General features: G+C 43.0%; 3 protein-coding genes across 7 annotated transcripts in view; all 3 read right to left on the minus strand.

Annotated features, from left to right (window-relative positions):
• The window catches only part of trappc9 (trafficking protein particle complex 9), a 298859-nt gene extending 293913 nt beyond the window's left edge, over positions 1-4946 (minus strand). For 2 of the 4 annotated variants that reach the window (XM_036952949.2, XM_090208802.1), the window contains exons 1-4: positions 4579-4741; positions 3384-3528; positions 3030-3128; positions 2365-2720 (exon numbers count right to left, since the gene is read on the minus strand). In XM_036952949.2, the coding sequence (XP_036808844.2) occupies positions 2365-2720; positions 3030-3128; positions 3384-3512 (584 nt within the window). In that variant the 5' untranslated portion in view covers positions 3513-3528; positions 4579-4741. Of the gene's footprint in view, positions 1-2364; positions 2721-3029; positions 3129-3383; positions 3529-4578 lie in introns of all 4 variants that reach the window. The other 2 variants (XM_090208801.1, XM_090208803.1) reach the window with 1 other exon arrangement.
• A 7448-nt stretch (positions 4947-12394) lies between these two features.
• On the minus strand, positions 12395-17857 carry LOC110496386 (SH3 domain-binding glutamic acid-rich-like protein 3). The gene is made up of 3 exons (XM_036952951.2): positions 17722-17857; positions 14685-14852; positions 12395-14524 (listed from the first exon to the last, which is right to left on the minus strand). The coding sequence occupies exons 1-3, from the start codon at positions 17764-17766 to the stop codon at positions 14459-14461; spliced, it is 279 nt and encodes a 92-aa protein (XP_036808846.1). The 5' UTR covers positions 17767-17857; the 3' UTR covers positions 12395-14458.
• A 3964-nt stretch (positions 17858-21821) lies between these two features.
• On the minus strand, positions 21822-27215 carry LOC110496387 (membrane progestin receptor alpha-B). 2 transcript variants are annotated; one of them, XM_036952952.2, is made up of 3 exons: positions 26442-27215; positions 24556-24810; positions 21822-24108 (listed from the first exon to the last, which is right to left on the minus strand). In XM_036952952.2, exons 1-3 carry the CDS (start codon positions 26447-26449, stop codon positions 23190-23192), a joined length of 1182 nt encoding a protein of 393 aa, XP_036808847.1. In that variant the 5' UTR covers positions 26450-27215; the 3' UTR covers positions 21822-23189. The 2 variants fall into 2 exon arrangements, with proteins under 2 accessions (XP_036808847.1, XP_090064931.1); XM_090208805.1 differs by having other exon boundaries at positions 24690-24810; positions 26442-26720.

Raw genomic sequence — 27215 nt, forward strand, 5'->3', positions numbered from 1 at the left:
CAACTAGAGTGTCAGATGTCGTAGAGATATCCATAGACAATACAACTGTGTCCACGTTACAGCGAACAATTATCCAAGTAGGGTTTACTTTTTAAGTCCTTTTTACAAAAATCCTCTTTCGTTGTCTTCTCTCATTCGTACGGTCTAGCATAATGTATTTTCTTACCCAGGAACCATTGGGTGCTAGCAGAGGAGACTCGCTGTTGAATGAATCTCATCAGTTACAGGGGGTGCGTGTGGGGTGGGACAGCACAAGCAAGGGAGACAGGGTTTTGGGAGGGGAGAACCCAATAGAGAGAAATAACCAGACCCACCCTGATCCTGAAGTCTTGCACATTAAACACACAAGGATTGAAGAGGGGGCAGACATCACCACAGTTTCTCATTCTAACAAAAGAAAAACAGGGGCCAGTTTAATACGAGTGCAAGACCTCTGTCTAAATCTTTACTGGAGCCTGAGATACTGGGAAGGTCAAGGGTCAAACCCACCTAACATTGTTTAACCTAGAGAGCATGATGCTGTGTCAATGGGGCTAAATGAGGTTGATTTCCATACTATTAGTGAATTAAATGGTACAATAGCTCATACTGTTCAAATTCAGTATAATGAGTTGGGCCAAAACTTTTCAGTTGAAAAAAAGTAGGCCTGTAACCATTTGTTAGCTTAGTTTGTGAAATTAAATGATGAGCAATACATTTTGTATGGTCTGCTGAGAAGGACGTTGACACCATATTGAAAGTCATGCTTCAATAAGTAGGTGCAATAATAATCCTAGCGAAAGTTGAAGCATCCCTCCATGAATCACGGATATACGAGATCCATGTTAAAGTGTAGTAGCAGCAGAATATAGAAGACGTGAGATCCATGTTATAGAATGTGTGAAGAATCAGAGTAGACCTTATTCACCCAGTCATGCTCGGGTCACGTGACACAACCTTCCCAATCATCAAGTTCCTGAAAGGCTGGACAAACCTTCACAAGCCTCAGTCACCGAAAGTGTCATGTATTCTGCACGTCCAAACTATCAGCTCCCTCTGAACTCTTATGGTTCTATTTCATACAGAGTTGAGCGGAGCGATGAGTTTGGATCTAAGCTATGAACCCATGCACAAGAACACTGAGGTAGGGCCTGGGCAGTGTCTCCTTTAGGGGCGGAGCTTAAGCTGATGGAACATGGGATGGACTTAATAACTAAAGCAATTTGTCTAACAGCATCTCACCTTTTCACACCCAACAATAAACTCACAGGACAGTATGAAAGGAAAGAAAATAAGAAAGACAAATAAAGTAACCAAGATACACAAAGAAAAAAAAGGAAAGAAGCAACATTTTTTTTTTTTTACAAAAATAAACAAGGAAACAAACACACAAGGTTCAGACTGTTGTCCTTAGCAACATTAATGTAATGACAACACTATCTTGACAATGGACATCAGAAACACTGAGGTCAGGATTTTTCCAACACCACATAACAAACATTAGCACAACAATGTTGCTATGTTGCTAGTGTAATTACCATCACCTTGTAACAATCATGAAACAACCATCTAACAACCATCACATGCTGAGGACACCGCATGCGCCATTGTCCACTTATTCACTTTGTCCTTCCAGACGTGATCAGGACACGCAGGTTGAAATGTCAAGATTAACTCTGAACCAACTATATTCATTTGGGGACAGGTCAAAAAGCATTAAACACTTATGGCAATTTAGCTAGCTAGCTTGCTGTTGATAGCTAATTTGTCCTGGGATATAAACATTGGGTTGTTATTTTACATGAAATGCACAAGGTCCTCTACACCGACACTTAATCCACAGATAAAGGGGTAAACCGAGTTTCTATTAATCTCTCCTCCTTCAGGCTTCTTCTTCAGACTTTATATAGAGGTTGGCAACCAACTTTAAGGTGCATGACCGCCACCGACTGGGCTGTTGTGTGGACCTCAGTTCATATTTTAATTACCTACGTTGGTGTATGCTCCTAAAAACCAATGAGGAGACGAGAGGCGGGACTTGCAGCATGTCAAGCGTCACAAATAGAACCAAGTTCTGTGGGTCCAATGATTGAATAACATGTGTGTGTACATTTATTTTGCCGCGCACGTAACGCGAGCGGTGTGGTCAGCATGTTAGGCTACACTTGTCAAATATAGTGTTCAGGCATTTTATCAATTGTAAAACTAATACTCTGTTTATACATTCTGCAGTCACAGTACAGGCACATAGAAAGTGTTTAATAACCAATTATCTTGTTGGTTCCAAATCCAGTCAACAGCTGAAATATTACATAGGCAGCAACAAATGTGGATGATTCCAGACCTATAAAACCCAAATAGAGTGCAGAAGAAAAGACAACTCACCTGCTATCAGTGTCCAGCCCCACAAAGTCTTTCTTCTCAAAGGGAACACAGAGCAGTGGTATCTTATCCCCAGACTTGTCCGTGGCTCTATCCAGCCTCTTGGACTCCAGCACAATGAAGATGGACTCCACAAAGTCCTCCACCCTTTTCTCCACATTGGGACAGTCCTCATAGCTAGGGTAGAAGGCCACATCCGTCCTCTGCTGCTCTGCTATCTCCCCCTGCAGCCCGAACACCAGGAGCCGTGAGTCGTACAGTGTGGCTCCGAACACCTCCTTCTGGCTGTGGAAACGGTCCAACGTCTGGGGCCACTCTTTAGCCGAACCACAGGTCGTCACGGAGATGAGGCCCACCACCTAAACAGACAGGTCTTTATTATTCCTGAGAGGAAATTCTTGCACAGGACAAAAAGACACAGATACTGTAGAGCAGAGATTCTCAAAACTTTCCTCTGGGACCTCCAGACGTTTCACCGTTTTGTTGTAGCTCTAAACTAACACAACTACTGTAATTCATGTAGCCAAGTACTTGTTGATTAGTTGAATCAGGTATGCTAACTCTGAAATAGTTCAAATACATGGAACAGCTGCGGATCCCCAAGGAGAGGTTTGCGAAAGGCTGCTGTGCAGGACACATAAAAAAAACGAACAATAAAAGCCACAAACCTTGCGGTGTGTCTGGAAGTCTCCCCACTCGTTGTTCTCCGGGAGGTAGTGGTGGCGGTAACGGATATAGAGGTTCCGCTGGGAGTCCCGGATGGACACCTTCGTTTCAATGGCACGAAAAGGCAAAACACACAACAAAATAGGGATCATTTGAGAATCAGCATCCAAGGATAAAACATTCACATAAAAAACAAATACGTTTGCCGGGGGTTACGTATTTCAATAAATAATAACACATAGGCCTATGTGTGTCCCAAATGCTACCCTATATAGTGCACTACTTTTGACCAGAGCGGGCCCTGGAACAGGGTGTAATTTAGGACAGACTTATAGCTAGTACACATGGACGCTGACCTGGGCCACAGAGGCAATGCGTTTGTAGATCCTGAAGAACTGGTCCTCAGGGACGATGCCCACAGGTTGGACCACCACCAGGACTGTCTGATGGTCCTCAGCACACTGCATGTAGTCTGGGACACTCATCTCCTTCTCATGGGCTCTGAGGAGCAGGTGAAACAGACCAAAACATATTATAGCAGCCTTTAATACCTAACAACTTCGTCAACAGGTTCGCACCTCGTGGCGTAGCAGTTAAGGTATTGGCTTGACAGTCGCTGGACCCGCATTAGAGTCCAGGTCGGGGTGACCCCCTGAATTTGCTACATTGGTGTCCAAAGTGGGATGGCCATCGGAGAGGTGTGTACACATGTGAGGGACTTGGTATAGAGAAGAGTGGGGACACGGTCTCCTGAAGGAAGGGGATAATGCAGCAACCTTTAACCAATACCTAACGACCTCGTCAATTTTTCTGACCTCCTTGCTTAGCTGTTAAGGTGTTTGTTTGACAGTCGCTGGACCGGGTCCCAGTCAGGCTACAGTATGATCTTAATTCCTCAACATCTAGCTAAATTCCATCCACATATACCCCAGTCAAGATGTGACATCACTGACAGAGTTAGTAGCACACTTGATTCAAAAGCATTCGGAACATAACCAGGTCACTGCTTGGTTGGAGCAAAAGCCTGCACCCACCCAATATCTCAACTCTCTCACTAAGGTTATTTTAGGTTACTATTGACAAGACAGTTGTTCGAAGGAATTGCAAACTACATACGTCGCTTGCGTGACGTGTTGTCCATTAACAACATCGACCATAAAGACGGTTTCAAGCTGGAGTATAAAGGATCTATCTAGCTAGCTAAAAACAAAGATACTGGTATACTGTGCTAGCCAACCCAGTCAGCTAGCCACATGGCTAAGATACTTTTGTTACAGTAAAAGACACTAAACTTCAAAAATGTAAATTAGGAAGTCCTACATGTCCAGTTTACTTTCATTCTACAGTCCCCATTTATATTCAGGAATGGGATTATTTCTGCCATCAATATTTACAGAAGAATGACAAGCTTACCTAGCTAGCGAAACTGACTGTCTCTAGTTAGCCAATGTTGGTATGATATCTGGTTGTTCAACTATCGTCAGGCTTGTTGCCTCCTCAGCCACAAACTGGAACATTTATTTATCAAAACATGCCAAGAATTGACGTTACCTTGATATATATTGTGACAGAAACGTTTGACAGTCCAATTATCGTTAGTAAAAACAGACAGCTTCCCGAATGAACTCTTCTTCTCTATCAGTTACATTGACAAATACTATGAATAGCGTGCATCACTGCCCTCCTATGTCCACTGCTGGTACTGTGGGCTCCCATACTCCCAATATGTTGCTGTGCAACCTGGAATTTAGATTTGGTTGCACTACTGGCAACAACAACAAAAAACATAAACCTGGATATTACATTGAATGGCAAAAATATATTTGCAAAGTTGTTAAATTTGCGTTTCATATACATTGTATTATCTCACCCATGAAAATGAAATTCAGCAACTCTTGAAGAACGGTACAATGATACAAATGCTTATTTTATGTTAAAAGTAAAACCAACGCGTTTCTGCCCTTAGATTTCCTTGCTGTTTTACAGATTGTTATTCTTACAGACTGAATAAAGGGAGGCTTTCACACATTTCAAACCCGCCTCCTATTGGTCCGATTTTCACGTGTTGTGTTGTATTCCCATTGTTATTGGCCCCTGAACCCAATATATAAAATCCTCCTTCACAGAATAATTACATTTGTATTCTTAGTTGGATACCTGGTATTTTTATGTGAATACTTTAAATCCAGGCTGTAAGATTTACCATTGGATTTTGAAGAGTATTCTTTCTGAATACCTTGATGAGTTTCTTACTAAAGACTCTTACTCAACTGTTTGTTTTTGCTCTCGTAAAACACAGGCTAGGCCTACTTGAAACCAATACAAATTGAGGAAGTGCCTGTGTGTGAACAGAATCACACAGCAGTGAAATGTATTTGCTGCATGGCTTGATGAGGTCAATTCCACTCAGCTTCTAAATCAGTCGTTTTTTTATTGACTTATACCTGGTTGTAATACACAGAACAAAACTGAAAATGCAACATGTAAAGTCAGTGCTGTAAAGGACTTACAGTTGAAGTGGGAAGTTTACATACATCTTAGACAAATACATTTAAACTCAGTTTTCACAATTCCTGACATTCAATCCGAGTAAAAGTTTACATGCACTCAATTAGTATTTGGTAGCATTGCCTTTAAATTGTTTAACTTGGGTCAAACATTTCAGGTAGCCTTCCCACAATAAGTTGGGTAAATTTTGGCCCATTCTTCCTGACAAAGCTGGTGTAACTGAGTCAGGTTTGTAGGCTTTGCTCGCACACGCTTTTTCAGTTCTGCCCACAAATTTTCTATAAGATTGAGGTCAGGGCTTTGTGATGGCCACTCCAATACCTTGACTTTGTTGTCCTTAAGCCATTTTTCCACAACTTTGGAAGTATGCTTGGTGTCATTGCCCATTCGGAAGACCCATTTGCGACCAAGCTTTAACTTCCTGACTGATGTCTTGAGATGTTGCTTCAATATATCCACATAATTTTCCTCCCTCATGATGCCATCTATTTTGTGAAGTGCACCTGTCCCTCCTGCAGCAAAGCACCCCCACAACATGATGCTGCCACCCCCGTGCTTCACAGTTGGGATGGTGTTCTTTGGCTTGCAAGCCTCCCCCTTTTTTCCTTCAAACATAACGATGGTCATTATGGCCAAACAGGCCTATTTTTCCTTCATCAGACCAGAGGACATTTCTCCAAAAAGTACGATCTTTTTCCTCATGTGCAGTTGCAAACCGTAGTTTGGCTTTTTATGGCGGTTTTCGAGCAGTGGCTTCTTCCTTACTGAGCGGCCTTTCAGATTATGTCGATATAGGACTAGTTTTCCTGTGGATATAGATACTTTTGTTTGGGTTTCCTCCAGCATCTTCACAAGGTCCTCTGCTGTTGTTCTGAGATTGATTTTCAGTTTTCGCACCAAAAGTAAGTTAATCTCTAGGAGACAGAACGTGTCTCCTTCCTTAGCGAAATGACGGCTGTGTGGTCCCATGGTGTTTATACTTGCGTACTATTGTTTGTACAGACGAACGCGGTACCTTCAGGTGTTTGGAAATTGCTCTCAAGGATGAACCATACTTGTGGAGGTCTACCATTTTTTTCTGAGGTCTTGGCTGATTTCTTTTGATTTTCCCATGATGTCAAGCAAAGAGGCACTGAGTTTGAGTAGGCCTTGAAATACATCCACAGGTACACCTCCAATTGACTCAAATTATGTCAATTAGTCTTTCAGAAGCTTCTAAAGCCATGACATAATTTCCTGGTATTTTCCAAGCTGTTTAAAGGCACAGTCAACTTAGTGTATGTAAACTTCTGACCCACTGGAATTGTGATACAGTGAAATATGAGTGAAATAATATGTCTGTAAACAATTGTTGGAAAAATGACTTGTGTCATGCGCAAAGTAGATGTCCTAACCAACTTGCCAAAACTATAGTTTGTTAACAAGACATTTGTGGAGTGGTTGTAAAACCAGTTTTAATGACTCCAACCTAAGTGTTTGTAATCTTCCGACTTCAACTGTAAGTAAAAAATACTTTAAAGTACTATTTATATTTTTGACAACTTTTGGACTCACTAAACACAAATGCATCTTTTGTAAATAATGTCTGAGTGTTGGAGTGTGCCCCTTACTATCCTTACATTTTTTTTTATGGTGTCATCTGGTTTGCTTAATATAAGGAATTTGAAATTATTTATACATTTACTTTTGATACTTAAGTATATTTAAAACCAAATACTTTTATACTTTCACTCAAGTAGGATTTTACTGGGTGACTTTCACTTTTACTTGAGTAACTTTCTATTAAGGTATCTTTACTTTTACTCAAGTATGACAATTGGGTACTTTTTCTACCACTGTGTAAAGTGTTGGTTCCATGTTTCACGAGCTGAAATAAAAGATCCCAGACATTTTCACATGCACAGAAAACATATTTTTCAACTTTTGTGCACACATTTTTGAGTACATCCCTATGAGTGAGCATTTCTCCTTTACCAATATAATCCATCCACCTGACAGGTTCGGCATATCAAGAAGCTGATTAAACAGCATGATCATTACACAGGTGAACCTTGTGCTGGGGACAATTAATGACCACTTTAAAATGTGCAGTTTTGTCACACAACACAATGCAACTCAATGCACAATGTCTCACGTTTTGAGGGAGCGTGCAATCTGCATGCAGACTGCAGGAATGTCCACCAGAGAATTGAATGTTAATTTCTCCACCATAAGCCTCCAACGCCGTTTTAGAGAATTTGGCAGTGCGTCCAACCGGCCCAGGACCTCCTCATCCGGCTTCTTCACCTTCTTCATGTTTGTTGCGTTTATATTTTTGTTCAGTATGAGTCTTAATCTTATTTGACCTACCAAGTGGTAGGATTAATACTTAAATAGTAGATAAATAGATGAACAATTTCAAAAACATGGATGAGTCTTGGATATTTGTACTGTTATCATTCCACCACTAGATGGACACATGTGCAGCATCAGATAAGGTTTATAGCCAGTTCCCATCCAGAGCCATGCTGTGTATGTCTACCCACGGCTCTGTTCCTGTCAACATAGAGGACAGCCTGAACAGAAAACGCTGAGTGGGCTTTAATTATTAACTTCCTGTGCCCGATCATGTGTCAATGTCAGGCCCTGTACACTGAACGATTACAAGCAGCCAGGAGTGTAATGTTGTTCTTACTTCCTTTATTCTCATGTCACACCCGTGTTCCCATCACAACCAGGGAAAACTCGTCATGCTCTTTTGAGCCCCACATGTTTACCTAAAAAAAAAACTAAACACGTTTTATTGTTGCCTGTTTGCATGTTATTTTGGCATTAATATGTCTCACATATCAGTTTGCAAACAATGTGCAAAAAAATAATAATTTAGTTTAAAAAGCCGCATACAAACATTGTTTCTTTTTTGCTTTCTTCAATAAGGCAGCTCCAAAATGCAGGTGTTTCAGCCTAGCTCATTGCCTTCCGTGGTGGGGCAGCCAGTGGTAAATACGTAGCGTTGGGGTTGGTAATGTTCTTTAGTTGCGCTGTGATTGGCTCAGTGCTCTGTCATTCATGAGGACACTACGTCGCCGCAAAATGTACGGGGAGAGCTCGAATATTCAAGCCCCTTGGGTGACAGAACACTGAGCCAATCACGGCGCAACTAAAGAACATTGCCAACCCCAACGCTACGTATTTTCTACAGGCTGCCCCACCACGACAGAAAGCACTGAGCTTCGCTGATAGCCAGGTGTAGCAGTGGTAAGGATTCACTCCATGGTGCTGAAAAGAAAGCTCTGCTGTTGGGGCAGCTTTATGTAGGCCCTAACAGTTTGTGGGCACTTTTTGTCACCGTTAAAGTGCAATTCATGTGTTGTGTTGTGACTAATTCTGGCATGTATTTTAAAAAATAGTTTGGAGTTTGCCCCACCAAGATTTACATGTTAAAATCACCACTGATCATAACACATGTGAGAAAACAACTTTTATAGTGTGAGCAAATTCAGTGGTTTCCTGCTCTTCCCCCCGTGAGATGGATGTGTTGATAAAGAGTCTTTTTGCTTTTCCTACACCTACAGTGCCTTGCAAATGTATTCACCCCCTTGGCGTTTTTCCTATTTTGTTGCGTTACAACCTGTAATTTATAATGATTTTTATTTGGATTTCATGTAATGGACATACACAACATAGTCCAAATTGGTGAAGTGAAATTTAAAAAATTACTTGTTTCAAAAAATTCAAAAAAATCAAAAACAGAAAGTGGTGTGTGCATATGTATTCACCCCCTTTGCTATGAAGCCCCTAAATAACATCTGGTGCAACCAATTACCTTCAGAAGTAATGTATTTAGTTAAATAAATGAGCTCTTCAAACAGGTCAGGGACAAAGTTGTGGAGAAGTACAGATCAGGGTTGTGATTTTTTTTTATATCAGAAACTTTGAACATCCCACGGAGCACCATTAAATCCATTATTAAAAAATTGAAAGAATATGGCACCACAACAAACCTGCCAAGAGATGGGCTGCAAAGGTCCACAGCGTAGATTGGAGTATCTGTCCATAGGACCACTTTAAGCCGCACACTCCACAGAGCTGGGCTTTACGGAAGAGTGGCCAAAAAAAATAAAAAAATGTTTTTAATTAAGCAAACACGTTTGGTGTTCACCAAAAGGCATGTGGGAGACTCCCCAAACATATGGTAGAAGGTACTCTGGTCAGATGAGACTAAAATGTTGCTTTTTGGCCATCAAGGAAAACACTATGTCTGGCGCAAACCCAACACCTCTCATCACCCTGAGAATACCATCCCCACAGTGAAGCATGGTGGTGGCAGCATCATGCTGTGGGGATGTTTCGCATTGGCAGGGACTGGGAAACTGGTCAAAATTGAAGGAATGATGGATGGTGCTAAATACAGGGAAATTCTTGAAGGAAACCTGTTTCAGTCTTCCAGAGATTTGATACTGGGACAGAGGTTCACCATCCAGCAGAACAATGAACCTAAGCATACTGCTAAAGCAACACTCGAGTGGTTTAAGGGGAAACATTTAAATGTCTTGTAATGGCCTAGTCAAAGCCCAGACCTCAATCCAACTGAGAATCTGTGGTATGACTTAAAGATTGCTGTACACCAGCAGAACCCATCTGACTTGAAGGAGCTGGAGCAGTTTTGCCTTGAAGAATGGGCAAAAATCCCAGTGGCTAGATGTGCCAAGCTTAAAGAGACAATCCCCAAGAGACTTGCAGCTGTAATTGCTTCAAAAGGTGGCTCTACAAAGTATTGACTTTGGGGGATGAATAGTTATGAACACTCAAGTTTTCAGTTTTTTTGTCTTATTTCTTGTTTGTTTCTCAATAAAACATATTTTGCATCTTCAAAGTGGTATGCATGTTGTATGAATCCAATGATACAAACCTGTCATGTATTGTCATGTTGTGTCTTGTCTCTGTCCTTTCCCTTCACCCTGTCTCCCTCTGCTGGTCGTTGTTAGGTTACCTTTTCTCCCCCTCTTTCCCCCAGCTGTGCCTTGTCTCCTCCTAACCACCTCGTCACCCCTTTTCCCACCTGTTCCCTTTTTCCCTCTGATTAGGTCCCTATATCTCTCTCTGTTTCTGCTCCTGTCCTTGTCGGATTCTTGTTTGTTGTGTTTCATGCCTGAACCAGACTGTCGTCATGTTTGCTGTAACCTTGTCTTGTCCTGTCGGAATCTGCCGGTCCGTCTGAGCCTACCTATGTTTGGTAATTAAAGAAGCTCTGTTTAAGTTAATTCGCTTTTGGGTCCTCATTCACGCACCGTAACACAAACCCCTAAAAAATCTATTTAAATTCCAAGTTGTAAGGCAACAAAATAGGAAAAATTCCAAGGGGGGTGAATACTTTTGCAAGCCACTGTACCTGTTACTTAGCCATCATGCATTTTCTTAGCAGTCTGATTGTACAGTTGAAGTCGGGAGTCATTAAAACTCGTTTTTCACCCACTCCACAAATTGCTTGCTAACAAACTATAGTTTTGGCAAGTCGGTTAGGACATCTACTTTGTGCATGACACAAGTCATTGTTCCAACAATTGTTTACAGACCGATTATTTCACTTATAATTGACTGTCACAATTCCAGTGGGTCAGAAATTTACATACACTAAATTGACTGTGCCTTTAACCAGCTTGAAAAATACCAGAAAATGATGTCATGGCTTTAGAAGCGTCTGATAGGCTAATTGACATCCTTTGAGTCAATTGGAGGTGTACCTGTGGATGAATTTCAAGGCCTACCTTCAAACTCAGTGCCTCTTTGCTTGACATCATGGGAAAGTCAAGACCTCAGAAAAAAAAGATTGTAGACCTCCACAAGTCTGGTTTGTCCTTGGGAGCAATTTCCAAACGCCTGAAGGTACCACGTTCATCTGTACAAACAATAGTATGCAAGTATAAACACCATGGGACCACGCAGCCATCATACCGCTCAGGAAGGAGACGTGTCCCGTCTCCTAGAGATGAATGCACTTTTGGTGCGAAAACTGAAAATCAATCCCAGAACAGCAAAGGAACTTGTGAAGATGCTGGTGGAAACAGCTACAAAAGTATCTCTATCCACAGTAAATCGAGTCTTATATCGACATAATCTGAAAGGCCGCTCATCAAGGAGGAAGCCACTGCTCCAAAACCATCACTAAAAAGCCAGACTACGGTTTGCAACTGAACATGGGGATAAAGATTGTACTTTTTGGAGAAATGTTCTCTGGTCTGATGAAACAAAACTAGTAATGTTTGGCCGTAATTACCAACATTATGTTTGGAGGAAAACGGGGGAGGCTAAGGTGTATGTAAGCTTCTGACTTCAACTGTATGTCATGTTTTTGGTCATGGGCAAAACCTGAATAAAGGTTTGGAACTAATAAGCTAGTTTTCTATACTGTATATGTTGAGCTTTTTTTTATCTGTAAACCTGCACAGCGTGGCACATTGATCCCCATTTGTACTCACTGTCCACCAAGAATCAAAATATTCAGTCTCCATTTTATTGGGGGTGGAGTTTAGTTGGGCAGATTAGTACTTGTCAATTACAGACTGGCACTGTGTAGAGTGGGCAGCAGCAGGATGAACAAGGCCCTGTAACATTCCTCAATGAGATGGAGAGAACTGCACATGGAAAGGCGATGTCTCAATCAAGATATGTGATCTGGAAGAACAGTGCCCCTGAATCAATATACTGATGTATATACTGTAGATGTACTGTTTTCCTTTGTTTTGAGAGCTTTGCAACTGTATTTGTAATACTATTGTACAATATTGTTCATAACACACACTTCCAAATGAATCAACTTGAACTGAGTCACTTAATTCGCTTTTTAAACCATCAGACTTGTAATTCAGCAAAACACAAATAGACTTAGACATTCCATTTTATTTGACCCTTTTTCCACAATCTTCTTGGAAGACATCTCATTCTGTATATTAAATGTTTTCTTTATTTTGGCCCAAAACACAAAGCAGGAGCTCAAAGAGAAAGACATGAAACGTTCAACATTTAGTTGATAGTGAACCAATAAGACATCTACCACCGTCAACTGACAAAACGGTGCACAAACATGGTCTGTTAATGTTGCCATTGCAAAGTAGAGGTCCCACACCTACATACCCAAATATACTATGCGTGTGGTGTCGCGTTGCCCGAATTCACCTGTTCCTGTGTGGAACCAAGGGTTATAGTGATAGGTATACTCAAGTGCAGGGATTACATTGGGAGAGGCAATATTTTTCTAAAACTTTTTTTACAACAATGAACAAGATGTGAGACTCTACACATGAAACGGCACATACGTTTTTCACAACATCCCATGGAAGAAAACCCAGCAGAGTAGTAGACACTTGAAGCACTAAAAGGCCTTCAACATCCTCATGTGGTGAGTGAGTTTTATCTAAGGCTGAGAATGAGTCAGTTCAGTCTGAAACAATTTGTTTTCCCACTCAGTAGCCAAGAGTCAGTACAACAGTGGAAGTATGAGGCAGAGTTAAGTGCATAGTTATCTATTGCATCTTCAAGCTGGATCGAGATGGGACTTCACAGCTAAATCAGGACTGAAGGTCAAAAACAGTCAACAGATTGTAAATTCAGGGGTTCTAGTACTCAAGCTCAGCTCTCTTATAGTAAGGATGTACAGTTGTAGTGCCAGTAACAGTGTAAAAACAATGTCCCATAAAATGTCTATTTCTGGAAGAGTAGTGATTGAGGATCAGGCCATTCTCTTTGGAATGCATTAACAGAGTAAAATAAGACTATATTGGGAGGTCAAAGCTGACTGTATCCATCGGGAAAACACATTTATTGGCACCAAGTTCAACACTATGGAATGCTGTCTGTTTTAACCATCTTCTGTATAACTTTCCACAGTGGAGTCACTTTTCCAGCATGGACCAGACACCATTAGTCTGCTAAGCATTGAAATGTTTTGGACCAAAGTAGAATCCAATTAACTTATTCTGTCTCTACCACAATTCACATTTCTTTAAGGTTCTGTGATTGTTGGCTTCCTCATTCTCCAGACTACTGTCACCTACAGTAGGCCCAAGTATGTATCAAAATGGCTTCCGTCTGTCGAAATGAACATCATGCGAGTCAAGAAGGCCAGATAAGAAAGAAAAGACAAACACTGTTAATAAGATTAAGTGATAATAACCAAGCATTGTTTGGTCTGAAATGGCCCCCCTATTTTCGACATGGGCTGCATTTAGACCAATCAGATCTGTGGTGACGGTTTTAAAGACCAATCGGTGAAGAAAAAAAAAAAAAGTACAATTCTCCTCTTGGGCAAGGGAACGATCATGAACATAGATTCCTGGTAAATGTTAGCCTCTGGATTAGTGGATCTTCATTAATCACGTGTTGGCAGCCCAGATTACCTGACCTAATTACCACACATCTAGATTGGGCAGTTCCACTGATCCCACAGAGCAGACTAAGACTGATTAGTGACATGAACACGTCGGACCAGGCAGACCTGGGTTCAAATAACATTCCCAATCTTTGAGCATTTACTTTAGTCTGCATGGAGTGCCAGGTGGGTGGGGTTTGGCCTTTTTAGCCTTTTCTATTGGTTCAATTGCAACAGGAAAGCTTAAATCAAACACGACTTTAGTACTTGAAATGATTTAAAAGTATTTGAACCCAGGTCCTGACCAGGAAGGACCACAAAGGGAAACAATGACGAAGAAAGCAGAGGGAGCATAATAAGTGCCCGTATAAAACAAACAATTCAATTAACAGTGGTTAGGTAAGAGTCCAGCGGGGTGGGAACAGGTGTGTTTGTCTTGATTGGTTGGTTGTATTTGGCATTCATCACTGCATTGAGACAAAAGAGGGTGAGCACCGCCAGCGGGGCAGGGGGTTAGTCAACGGGCCTGCCTTGGGGGGGGGGGGGGGGGGGGGGGGGGCACACAACTCTTCCTCATCACGCCATCTTCAGAAATTGTTCCACTTTGTCCTCCTCCACTGCGTCTGAAAACATGTCATAGTTCTGGAGGAAAGAGACCAAACAGAGTAGAAGAGATTATATAAAAAAGGGGTCATAACATGCTTATGTCATCTTTAAGTTAAAACCTTTGTCTATACTCACCATCTTCATACCGTTTGACAGTGTTGTGGTTGTGTGTTTGTCTGATCTCACAAATCCTTACCCCACAGTACTGGTCCTCATTGAAGATCTGTGGCGGGACAGCCGTGGGGTTCCCCGCCTTGCTTCTCATCTCATCCCTGACCTCTCCGCCCACTGAGATGTCAATCAGCTCGTACTGGATACTCTTACTCTCCAGGATCCTCATCACCTCCGCTTGCTGAGATTTCACCTGGAGGGGGAGAGGAAAGGGTCAGTTCAGGGTCAGGGATCCATTACCGTTTTCACACTACTGAGCCGAGCCTGGCTTAACTGAGCGTAGCGGTACTGCACTGGCCTCATTATACACTGCTCAAAAAAATAAAGGGACTAAAATAACACATCCTAGATCTGAATGAAATATTCTTATTAAATACTTTTTTCTTTACATAGTTGAATGTGCTGACAACAAAATCACACAAAAATTATCAATGGAAATCAAATGTATCAACCCATGGTGGTCTGGATTTGGAGTCACACTCAAAATTAAAGTGGAAAACCACACTACAGGCTGATCCAACTTTGATGTAATGTCCTTAAAACAAGTCCAAATGAGGCTCAGTAGTGTGTGTGGCCTCCACGTGCCTGTATGACCTCCCTACAACGCCTGGGCATGCTCCTGATGAGGTGGCAGATGGTCTCCTGAGGGATCTCCTCCCAGACCTGGACTAAAGCATCCGCCAACTCCTGGACAGTCTGTGGTGCAACGTGGCGTTGGTGGATGGAGCGAGACATGATGTCCCAGATGTGCTCAATTGGATTCAAGTCTGGGGAACGGGCGGGCCAGTCCATAGCATCAATGCCTTCCTCTTGCAGGAACTGCTGACACACTCCAGCCACATGAGGTCTAGCATTGTCTTGCATTAGGAGGAACCCAGGGCCAACCGCACCAGCACATGGTCTCACAAGGGGTCTGAGGATCTCATCTCGGTACCTAATGGCAGTCAGGCTACCTCTGGCGAGCACATGGAGGGTTGTGCGGCCCCCCAAGAAATGCCACCCCACACCATGACTGACCCACGGCCAAACCGGTCATGCTGGAGGATGTTGCAGGCAGCAGAACGTTCTCCACGGCATCTCCAGACTCTGTCACATGTGCTCAGTGTGAACCTGCTTTCATCTGTGAAGAGCACATGGCGCCAGTGGCGAATTTGCCAATCTTGGTGTTCTCTGGCAAATGCCAAACGTCCTGCACGGTGTTGGGCTGTAAGCACAACCCCCACCTGTGGATGTCGGGCCCTCATACCACCCTCATGGAGTCTGTTTCTGACCGTTTGCGCAGACACATGCACATTTGTGGCCTGCTGGGTTTGCACAAAGGCGGAGGTAGCGGTCCTGCTGCTGGGTTGTTGCCCTCCTACGGCCTCCTCCACGTCTCCTGATGTACTGGCCTGTCTCCTGGTAGCGCCTCCATGCTCTGGACACTACGCTGACAGACACAGCAAACCTTCTTGCCACAGCTCGCATTGATGTGCCATCCTGGATGAGCTGCACTACCTGAGCCACTTGTGTGGGTTGTAGACTCCATCTCATGCTACCACTAGAGTGAAAGCACCGCCAGCATTCAAAAGTGACCAAAACATCAGCCAGGAAGCATAGGAACTGTGGTCACCACCTGCAGAACCACTCCTTTATTGGGGGTGTCTTGCTAATTGCCTATAATTTCCACCTGTTGTCTATTCCATTTACACAACAGCATGTGAAATTTATTGTCAATCAGTGTTGCTTCCTAATTGGACAGTTTGATTTCACAGAAGTGTGATTGACTTGGAGTTACATTGTGTTGTTTAAGTGTTCCCTTTATTTTTTTGAGCAGTGTATATTCCACATAGTGCTGAAAAGTACAATATGAAAGTTTGGGTTGGTTCGATAGTGTGAAAAGGCTTCAAGCTTTACTAGTAGTACCAGGGACCAAACAGTCAGATCTGTTTTGTTTACGGTCTGTGGTTAAAGAGAGATAGATGGGTAGCATTACCACTTGAGACAAATCGGCCTAGTAGATATAGTCTACTTTGCCTATAAAAGCTAGAGAGCTTATCTAATGTGTAGTTGATTATTCAATTGTGCAACGCTATCTTGTTGGGTCTGGTTGTGGAAGTTGGGAGGGTGTGTTTGCTATGTGTAACCACGCCTAGGTCACCCACCAACTGCAGCCAGGCATTCAATGAGCAAGACACACCAACGCGCACTACTTACAGCAGATTCAAATGTACTCTAGAAAACAGGAAGGCTAGGGACAAACCGAATGACTCAATCCCTTGCTTTTTAGTAGAGGTGAAATTACATAGCCCATGGCTAAACATTTTCAAAGTCTTCAATTCATATTATATTATTATATGACCCGATGGCTAACTTGGCAGTATAACGCAGAGCCCACCGAAAAACGAATCCCCCTATAATCGACACCAGATGTTTCACCGCGATTATTTGCATACATTGATTGTGTCCAGGCGTAAGCGAATGCAAACTCTCGGGAAGTACGCTGCAACATTTGTATCAATTTTACTAATTCCATTAAAAGCGAAACGCGTGTGTGATTATAATGCTTTTAGACAGCATAAATAGTTCACGTACAGGTAGGTAGGCATGTATACGATCGCAATCGTTGACAAGTAACCCAGTTGCATTTGTCTAGACCAGCATCGATTATATCAGGTAGGTTGCAGAATGCGAAAACTTTATGTCCCCATTATTCTAATAGGCCCGTGAGATCTACCGCCTAAAGCAGACTGATAAAGGAAATAAAACTGAACAATATGACTTCCGTCCACATTTTCGGGTTGAGTTTGCATTTCCTGGTGCGTTTTGTTCATCTCCAAATAAACCCGTTCTTCAAAAACCTTGCGATCGACTGTATGGTGGACTGAATTATCAATAACTCCACATATTCAAACAATTACAATATTGACCTAATTCGCATTGTATGCTGATCAGATCCTGAGATGGATCGTTGACAGGGCTTTCGTTGGGTGTGTCTGTCAGACTGGTCCATAAAGGGTCTCTATAAGAAATGTATCCACCTGCAAGAATACAATGCATCAATAATCTCCGTTTCATCTCACCTCTCTGGATGCAGTAACGGTGGTATAATATAATTTGACGCCCATAGTTGCGATTTTCGATATCCCTTTGTGTGTTGGTCACAAGAGCAGCTCTCTTGCCGTAGCCTACAATCAATCGCCTCTCCTTCCTGCGACTGAAAAGCCTATATTTGCTGTGTGGTTTAAAGGGCCAGTGCAACCCTTTAGTCCTGTGTGTAGATTGAAGTTCTACTAGTTGGCTATTTGATGTGACATGTACAGTACCAGTCAAACGTTTGGACACAGCTACTCATTCAGTGGTTTTTATTTATTTACTATTTTCTACATTGTAGAATACATAATGAAGACACCCAAATGATAAAATTACACATGACAGCTTTGCACATGACAGCTTTGCACAGTCTTGGCATTCATGAGGTAGTCACCTGGAATGAGGTAGTCACCTGGAATGCATTTCAATTAATGGATGTGCCTTGTTAAAAGTTCATTTGTGGAATTGTTTTCCTTCTTAATGAGTTTGAGCCAATCAATTGTGTTGTGACAAGGTAGGGGTGGTATACAGAAGATAACCAACCCTATTTGGTAAAAGATCAAGTCCATATTATGGCAAGAACAGCTTGAATAAGCAAAGAGAAATGACAGTCCCACCATTACTTTAAGACATGAAAGTCAGTCAATGTGGAACATTTCAAGAACTTAGAAAGTTTCTTCAAGTTAAGTCACAGAAACCATCAAGCACTATGACGAAACTGGCTCTAATGAGGACCTCAACAGGAAAGGAAGACCCAGCGTTACCTCTGCTGCAGAGGATAAATTCATTAGAGTTAACTGCACCTCAGATTGCAGCCCAAATAAATGCTTCACAGAGTTCAAGTAACAGACACATCTCAACATCAACTGTTCAGAGGATTCAGGCCTTTGTGGTCGAATTGCTGCAAAGAAACCACTACCAACGGACACCAATAAGAAGAAGAGACTTGCTTGGGCCAAGAAACACGAGCAATGGCCATTAGACCGGTGGAAATATGTCCTTTGGTCTGATGAATCCAAATGAGATATCTTCAGTTCCAATCGCCATGTCTAAAGTCACTGTACAAACCAGGAATAGGCTCAAAACTGGAATCAGACACCCAGACTGTATCCCGGCAGGCCTGATCAATCAGCATCATTCAACACCATTTATTGATTAGTGTGAAGTTCAGGCTGGGACTGGCAGGGAAATGCCTGTGTTCACTAAAGGAAAGCTTTGTGACCTCAATGTCAAAGTCAAAGAATAAGGAGAGGTGAAACTGTGTTCGGACAAACAGACCTCATTGTGGACAGAGAGGCTGACACAAGTATACAGATACTAAACCTAAGATACTTTTGGTATACTGATGTCAATACTGTAATTTGCGCCCTTAACGCCCTTTGGTAAGTTCTGATATTCTTTGCTCAGTGCCTTTAGCCACTGCAGCCAGCCAAGCCACCCAGCTCAGCTCCTCTTTATCCCATGACGGAAAAACCTGAATCAGCAGACAAAGCTGGAGCTAACCCTACACTTGGACTTTGTCCACATTCTCCTGCTGCCTGGCTCACAATGGAAGGGAACAGGTCTGTTTCCCTCTGCTGCTCTGCCAGTGATGAATGTCTACATCCCCGTGCCAAGCTCAACTAGTTTCATTAGCATACTGTTCACAATTACATCAGTTACACAGAGACCAAAGTAGTCTTGATTCAGATTTACAAAGAACTTTTATTTACTTTCAGTTCTAATGGGGTCTTACCACATATTCCATTACTGCACCTGAGGTTATTCCATTGACTTGGACAGTGATTATCACAAAAACAAAATTATTGCCTACTATAAATAGCCTGGGTGGGATTGGATCTTTGATGCTTAGTGACAGTCAGTGGAACAGGGACTGTGTGGAGGATACTGTGGATCAGTTTCCGTCTTTCTTTAATGAAGAGCACAACCAGAGGACAAATAACAGTGATAATTTCAACACTCTGATGGGACATAGAACAGTAGGCTGTAATGTGTCCATGTTACATCAATCAAACCAACTCCTGGGGTTACTAAAGTAGGCTCCAAATGTTACATTAGTTCTAGTGATGTAATAGAAAACAAATCAACCTGCTATATACACTATACAATATGGAGACAATGGATGGATATGTGAGCTATTCCCATGGATTCTTGGCATAACAATACATATTGTGTTTCAGATAATTATTTTCCTGTCCACAAGGGGGCAGCGATTCCCTATATTTCAACACCTCTGCTTAACATTGTCAAATGCTTGGAGACAGAAACGATGCAATATACTGTGGCAGCAATGTAATGGTTACATCCTCCATAAAAAGGGCCAATCAGTAGTTGAAACAAACATAAAATGTCTCCCCGCCACTGTTTCGTTAAAAGGCTGAGAGATGGGGCTGGAGAAATGTAACCAGTCTAAAATTCTACGGATGCAAGGACTGACCATCCATGGAATCAAAATGATAGTTTTAACCATGTTTTGATGCTTTACAGTGTTAATTTACATTTACTTTGTTTACAAACATTGGAGTAAAACAAGCTTATATTTGGGGTTGTGATGGGGAACAACAGTTGAACTAAGCTCCAGGGTTGGGGTCCATTCCATTTCAATTCCAGTCAACTCAGAAAGCAAACCAAATTCCAGTTCCAACTTTTCCTCATTAAAAAACATTGGAGAAAACTGGAACTGGAATGTCATTGGAATTCCTGAATTGACTGGAACTGGAATGTCATTGGAATTCCTGAATTGACTGGAACTGGAATGTCATTGGAATTCCTGAATTGACTGGAACTGGAATGTCATTGGAATTCCTGAATTGACTGGAACTGGAATGTCATTGGAATTCCTGAATTGACTGGAACGTCATTGGAATTCCTGAATTGACTGGAACTAGAATGTCATTGGAATTTCTGAATTGACTGGAATTTTTATGTAATTGACCCCAACCCTGCTAAACTAGGTACTTATAAAGTTATATTCTTACAGAATTAATGGGGACATCCAAAATGTATGTAGCAACTGCTGATTCCCCTTTTTAAAGAGATTCTCTGGTACTTTTGTATACACCTTTGTAGCCAGTAGTGTAGGTGTAACCAGTGGTGTAGGTGTAACCAGTAGTGTAGGTGTAACCAGTAGTGTAGGTGTAGCCAGTAGTGTAGGTGTAACCAGTAGTGTAGGTGTAACCAGTAGTGTAGGTGTAACCAGTAGTGTAGGTGTAACCAGTAGTGTAGGTGTGGCCAGTAGTGTAGGTGTAACCAGTAGTGTAGGTGTAACCAGTGGTGTAGGTGTAACCAGTGGTGTAGGTGTAACCAGTAGTGTAGGTGTAGCCAGTAGTGTAGGTGTAACCAGTAGTGTAGGTGTAACCAGTAGTGTAGGTGTAACCAGTAGTGTAGGTGTAGCCAGTAGTGTAGGTGTAACCAGTAGTGTAGGTGTAACCAGTAGTGTAGGTGTAACCAGTAGTGTAGGTGTAACCAGTAGTGTAGGTGTGGCCAGTAGTGTAGGTGTGGCCAGTAGTGTAGGTGTGGCCAGTAGTGTAGGTGTAGCCAGTAGTGTAGGTGTAACCAGTAGTGTAGGTGTAACCAGTGGTGTAGGTGTAACCAGTAGTGTAGGTGTGGCCAGTAGTGTAGGTGTGGCCAGTAGTGTAGGTGTGGCCAGTAGTGTAGGTGTAGCCAGTAGTGTAGGTGTAACCAGTAGTGTAGGTGTAACCAGTAGTGTAGGTGTAGCCAGTGGTGTAGGTGTAGCCAGTAGTGTAGGTGTAGCCAGTAGTTCTGAAAGTAGCACTCACAAGCCAAAAGTCTCAGAAAATTGACTACTACATCACAAATGTGCAGCTATGTGCACCACATCATTGCTCTCTCTCTCTCTACTGTGTGCACATCTTGCTAGCAATCACTTTCAAACTATGGATTTTGTGGCTAATTGAGGTAAGACAGTAATTCTTCTGATAGATGCATGTATGAACTACACATTGACACATCCAGCACAAAACCGGAGGTTGAAAAAAATACTAGTCACCAAAGTACCTGAGCATGTCTTTAATATTTCACTGGGGGGAAGGAAGTTTGAGGTTGCAGTAATAATGAAAGGAAAATGGTGTGGGCTTCAAGTAGTTTTTATTGCTGTTCTACAAATGCCATAAAGTTAACAAAGTTCTGAAATGTGAAGGCCCTGCAAATTGTTATGATTCCTGACATGTCATAATAACACTGCATTGTTGTGAAGGTGTTTTTTGGGCATCAGTCAGGGGGAAACTATACCTCCCACAAGAGGTTGGTGGCACTTTAATTGGGAGGACGGGCTCGTGGTAATGGCTGGAGCGGAATCAGTGGAATGGTATCAGATACATCAAACACATGGTTTCCATGTGTTTGATGCCATTCCATTTGCTCCCGCCATTATTATGAGCTCTCCTCCCCTCAGCAGCCTCCACTGATAACACCCTATGGCACAATCAGAGAGTAATGGACAAAGGGTAAACATGAACAAAGCCGGTCCCAATACACTCCCTAGCCCTTCTCCTTGGCGATATCCCTGCGATTGCAGGTCTGTCAGGTGGAAGCTCCAACACTACACATAATACCTATCACCCTTCAGATCTGCAAACACATAAGGTTTAATATGGCAAAGGGGAAGGCATGGGGACCCAATTGGGATTGGCTATGTGTGTTGCAATGTATAAAGGGAGTTGTCCTCACACCTTTACTCAATCCCATTGGCTGAACTGATGTTTTGTTATAGGTCACCATGGTGATCTTCCAGAAAGAGCCAATCAGAGCTTGTCTCTATTCTGGTTTACGTCACAGCACTGAGTGAAGAGTGTGTCCTGGCAGTGGTAGGCCATGGTAAGAGAGGTAACACGTTTCCCTTTTCCCCTCATGGTCAATCAAAAGGAAAATGTAGCGATGGAACATAACCTCCGCAACAATTTACAGGTGTACGATAATGTACATTACATACATCATTTGACACCACCATGCCAATTGAAAAACAGAGAACAACTAAGCAGATCTATTCTAGGATTACAGTGAGCAATCATAGCAAATATAGAAAGTACTATGCAAGCTATCAACATTCTTACATCTCATTGAGGCTTTGTTCAGTGCTAGGCTAGCCTGGTTCCAGATCTGTTTGTGCAGTCTTGCCAACTCTTATGGTCACAGATCTGTGACCATGCTAGTGATAGGCTTCCTCAACTTCCATTATGTAAAAGGTAAACAACACTCTCTCAAGGACACAGGTGCTGTAGAGAAACATAATATTATCATATAAATGTACATTTCAAAAACAAAGGAAGGCAGTGTGTGTCGAGTCAACCAAGGCCACATTGATCACTTTGGTACCAAACCAGAGGGCAAAACTGGGCAAAAGGTTCTGGCTGTAATAACGTCAACCCATTTCAACCGGTTTTGCCCACTGGGAAGTGATTCTAACTTTCCTACCCTCTTACATAGTCTCCAAGCCAATTCATTTGGACTTGTCTCTGCAGTCAAGCAACCGTTTTACTTTCCTCGCCATGAAGACTGCTATACAGACACAGACCACCTGCGTGGCTCCATACTGAACCAGATAGATAGTGGCTGCTGCTCCTCTCTCTCCGTGTAGCTGTGTGTAGAGTGGCCGTCGGCCCAGGTAGTCCAGGTGAGAGGCCTGGATCTGACAGAGGGTACAGATCACCAGGAAGACGTGGAACAGCTGGTGGCCCTGTCCCAGGAAATCACAGTGGCCTGGGAACAGACGCTCTGGGAGGGGGTTGGTGAAGAAGAACGCACTGGACAGGAAGAAGGCTACCTGGCCCCCATGGAAGGATATAGCCGGGTCACCGACTACGCCACTGGCCGCGGCAGTGATGTCATCACTGTGCGACGTGGGCCAGAGGAGGAGGCGGTGGAACACCGGGCTAGTATCCCAGGCATAGGCCATAGCCGAGGGAACCACCTGCCCCACCTTCCGGACCCAGACCCGTAGGCTGTGGTTGCGATACTTCCCATAGCAGCAGCCCAGGCAAGACAGGCAGCAGAGGAAGGTGGCAGTGGGCATGAAGACCGAGGAGACCCACTGGTGGTAATCTGGTTCCACAGCATAGTAGAAGTGAGCCACGGCGCTGCCATACTGATACTGAGCCACTCCTACATAATCCAGGAAGAAGAAGCAGTAGTGGTAGAACTCTGATTTGGCGGCCAGGAGGTGGGCTACAGTGCTGCAGGCCATGTAGGCCAGGGAGGACAGGAGGAGGATGAGGAGGGGCCAGGCGTGGGCATCATGGATGAAGTCTACCGTCTCAGCCAGCTGGAGGAACTTGACCAGGACAAGGAGAGACCCCAGCAGGTGGGTCCACACGTTGATGGTCTCGTTGTGACGCTGGAACAGCGAAAGGAAGTAGTACCTGTATCGATAAGGAGACGGGACACCGTTATGTTAGCTTCAGAGATGGGACACCTTTATGTTAGCTTCAGAGACGGGACACCGTTATGTTAGCTTCAGCGACATCGTTATGTTAGCTTCAGCGACGGGACACCGTTATGTTAGCTTCAGCGACGGGACACCGTTATGTTAGCTTCAGCAACGGGACACCGTTATGTTAGCTTCAGCGACGGGACACCGTTATGTTAGCTTCAGCGACGGGACACCGTTATGTTAGCTTCAGCGACGGGACACCGTTATGTTAGCTTCAGCGACGGGACACCGTTATGTTAGCTTCAGCGACGGGACACCGTTATGTTAGCTTCAGAGACGGGACACCGTTATGTTAGCTTCAGAGACGTCTTTAGTATAATAAAACCGGATGTTCTACATGGCATTGTGGGTATTGTAGTACATCCTGTTACAGTACCTCCAGCCCTGGTGGAGCGGTCGGTAGCCGGCGTGGATGTAGCGCTCTCTGAAGAACCCGGGAACTTCGGTGTCCCGTAGCGTGCCGGGCATGGAGGGGGCGACCTCTGTCAGCATCTGAGGCACCGCCCTTACCTGCTGGAGGTTGATGAACAGACGCCCAATCCTATCCATGACAATCGTTGCCATGAGGGATGGTCTGATGGATGGTGGGACCGTTGTTGTTGCTGGCTGGATAGTTTCAGGAGACTGGCAACTGAAAAAGGAGAGCACCATTAGGAAAGCATTTAGCATTCAGAGCTGGTCTACCCTAACACCTAAAAGCCTTCAAAACAATAACTCGGTATAAAAAGAGGTTTCAAATTACTTCATTTATTTTAAAACTGCAGAGCAAGTAAAACTATTTGAAGTAAAAACATCACCTTTGTTGGAGGACTCCCCAAACACATCTGACACACAGGTTAAAAAGACAAGTTTCTTCAATAAATAGAAGCACATCACACTACGTGCTTCAGCAGTCAAATTACTTCAGAATGAGTCTCCAGTCCAAGTGTACGTCTCTCCTTCACAGTTTACCTATAAACTCCTGCCACCTCAGAAGAGAGGACTAGCCTGGTGAGTGAGTGTTCAGTCTGGTTTAACCAGGCAATCAGAGGACATCCTTCATGCTGGCCCTACCTGGCTGGGCAACCAAGGCCCCAGGGACAGGAGGCCAGATTACACCAGACCTGTTCTGACTCCTGCAGCAGACCTGACAATTTATTAGCAGTAGTTAGCCTTAATCTGCAGTTAACCTTGCAGATTAGGCTACTATACTGTCTATGGACCTTGCCCGGAACTTCTAATGCTCCATGTCTGATCCAGTCCCTCTCTCTGTAGTTTTCACTCTAAACAGTGCTAGGCGGGAAAGGAGCGGTGCTATAGGGGATGGGGAGGGAGAACATGAACACTTCAACCTTGAAGATGAAAAGATAAGGATATCATTGTAAGCAGTGTGGTGTATGAACTTTACCCTAATTGCTCCTGTAAATCACTCTGGATAAGAGTGTCTGCTAAATGAATAATATGTCAATGTAATGGGGGTCTAATAACCAAAACACACATCTGATTCAAATGTATACATTCAAGTCACACTTGAAATGCATTTCTAACGCAAGTTTGAATTCATAATACACTCGCCTTCCTCAGGGTGAAAACTCAAACATTGTTCTCTCCTCTCTCTCTCTCTCCATGTTCTTCTGATCATAAGATGCAAGCAAGTTTTTTTATCAAGTAATACAATGTTCCTTTCCTGAACTGGTGAAAGAATGCATTTTCAGATACAGACATACTGTCAGACATGTTTACACAGTAACTTCAACTTTATTATTAGATATTGGCCACATGCCCACATCTGATAAAACAGAGTTGCGAATGAACAGAAATGTAGCTCCACCTTCAAAACGGGATCCTTACATGATAACAAGGCAAATTCAGTCAAATCTCAGCAACACCTATTTCCTATTGTCAACCCTGTCAAGTGTTTGCCTATGGCTAATGTGACTGAGGAATTTACACGGTGGCACCCACTGACTAAATATCGTTGACACAATAATAATTCAATCAAGACCTCACATAAATCTACAGTATAAATCTCTCCCTCCAGCCTCTCCCATATTTGAGTGACAAAGGCTGTGGAGAGAGGCAGGCAGAGCAATCAGTGCGAAATTAATTTCTGACATTGCTCTCTTCCAAAAACCAGAACCTATTTCAAGCCCATCAAATAAACATGTTGACATTCATTCAATTTAATTTTGTATAGGCTATACTTGTGCTCTTTTTTCGTACACTGTTTCACGTGATAAGTAAAAAGTTAGAGAATATTGCACAAGAATAGAGAGGAAATACCAATGCATGTGGGCGTTCTTCTTCCTCTTCAAGGCTACTACTACTGTAGGCGTACTTTATTAGCCTACATCAGACAGCTCCGGAACACTCAGCGCAGCAGGACCCTCCGCGGGATCTTTCACCTTCAGATGTGATGATCGTCCGACTGTGTCCGTCCATGTCCCCCTCGGACAGTAATCGGTCGGTCACGCCTCCCCGACCGGTGACAGCCTTGCCAACCACTCAGATACTGGAGTGCAACAGATGCGCGTCTTAAATGAACATGAGGTGTCCAATGGCAAGTAAGTAGGCGGTCGTTCCAAGCAGAGGGGGGAGAGAGAGAGAGAGAGAGAGAGAGAGTAGAAATGTGGTATTTACCTTGGCTACAGGAAACTTTGGCATGGATGTCTGATCGACTGCGAACTGTCCCTCATACCTTTAGGACTAGTCACCGTGCAACTGTTTCTAGTCAACGTTGGATTTCCCTCTGTTGTTTCACATGACGGTGAAATTGATTAATGAGTTGATACAGTATCAAGGGATGAATACTGAGAGAATAAATAACAATATTTCATTGAAAAACCGCACCTTATTAAACTGGGATATGAAAAAAGTGAGAACTCCAAGAAGTTTCAACACATCAAAAACGAAGTATCCTAGAGTTTAGCCTGCTAAAAAGCTTCTACGTGGAGTCTAAATCATGTAAAATGTCATTTAAGTCCCAATGGTATAAAACGCTACAAATACAACAACAAAACAAACAGAACGTGGGCGGCATTAGGAACATTCTTTTGC

This window comes from Oncorhynchus mykiss, chromosome 18 (assembly GCF_057628025.1).
Source record: "Oncorhynchus mykiss isolate SJ-2025 chromosome 18, ASM5762802v1, whole genome shotgun sequence".
In the NCBI taxonomy this organism is placed as follows: domain Eukaryota; kingdom Metazoa; phylum Chordata; class Actinopteri; order Salmoniformes; family Salmonidae; genus Oncorhynchus; species Oncorhynchus mykiss.

What these genes read in the sequence shown, in the direction of transcription:
- LOC110496386 (XM_036952951.2), bottom strand. Translation starts at nt 17,766, where the DNA reads ATGGGCGTCAAATTATATTATACCACCGTTACTGCATCCAGAGAG. An exon ending in CCGTTACTGCATCCAGAGAG is followed by an intron (nt 14,853 to 17,721) that starts GTGAGATGAAAC and finishes CTCCCCCTCCAG; the next exon opens with GTGAAATCTCAGCAAGCGGA. An exon ending in ATGAGGACCAGTACTGTGGG is followed by an intron (nt 14,525 to 14,684) that starts GTAAGGATTTGT and finishes TCTTTCCTCCAG; the next exon opens with AACTATGACATGTTTTCAGA.
- LOC110496387 (XM_036952952.2), bottom strand. An exon ending in CCGCTCCACCAGGGCTGGAG is followed by an intron (nt 24,109 to 24,555) that starts GTACTGTAACAG and finishes TTATCGATACAG; the next exon opens with GTACTACTTCCTTTCGCTGT.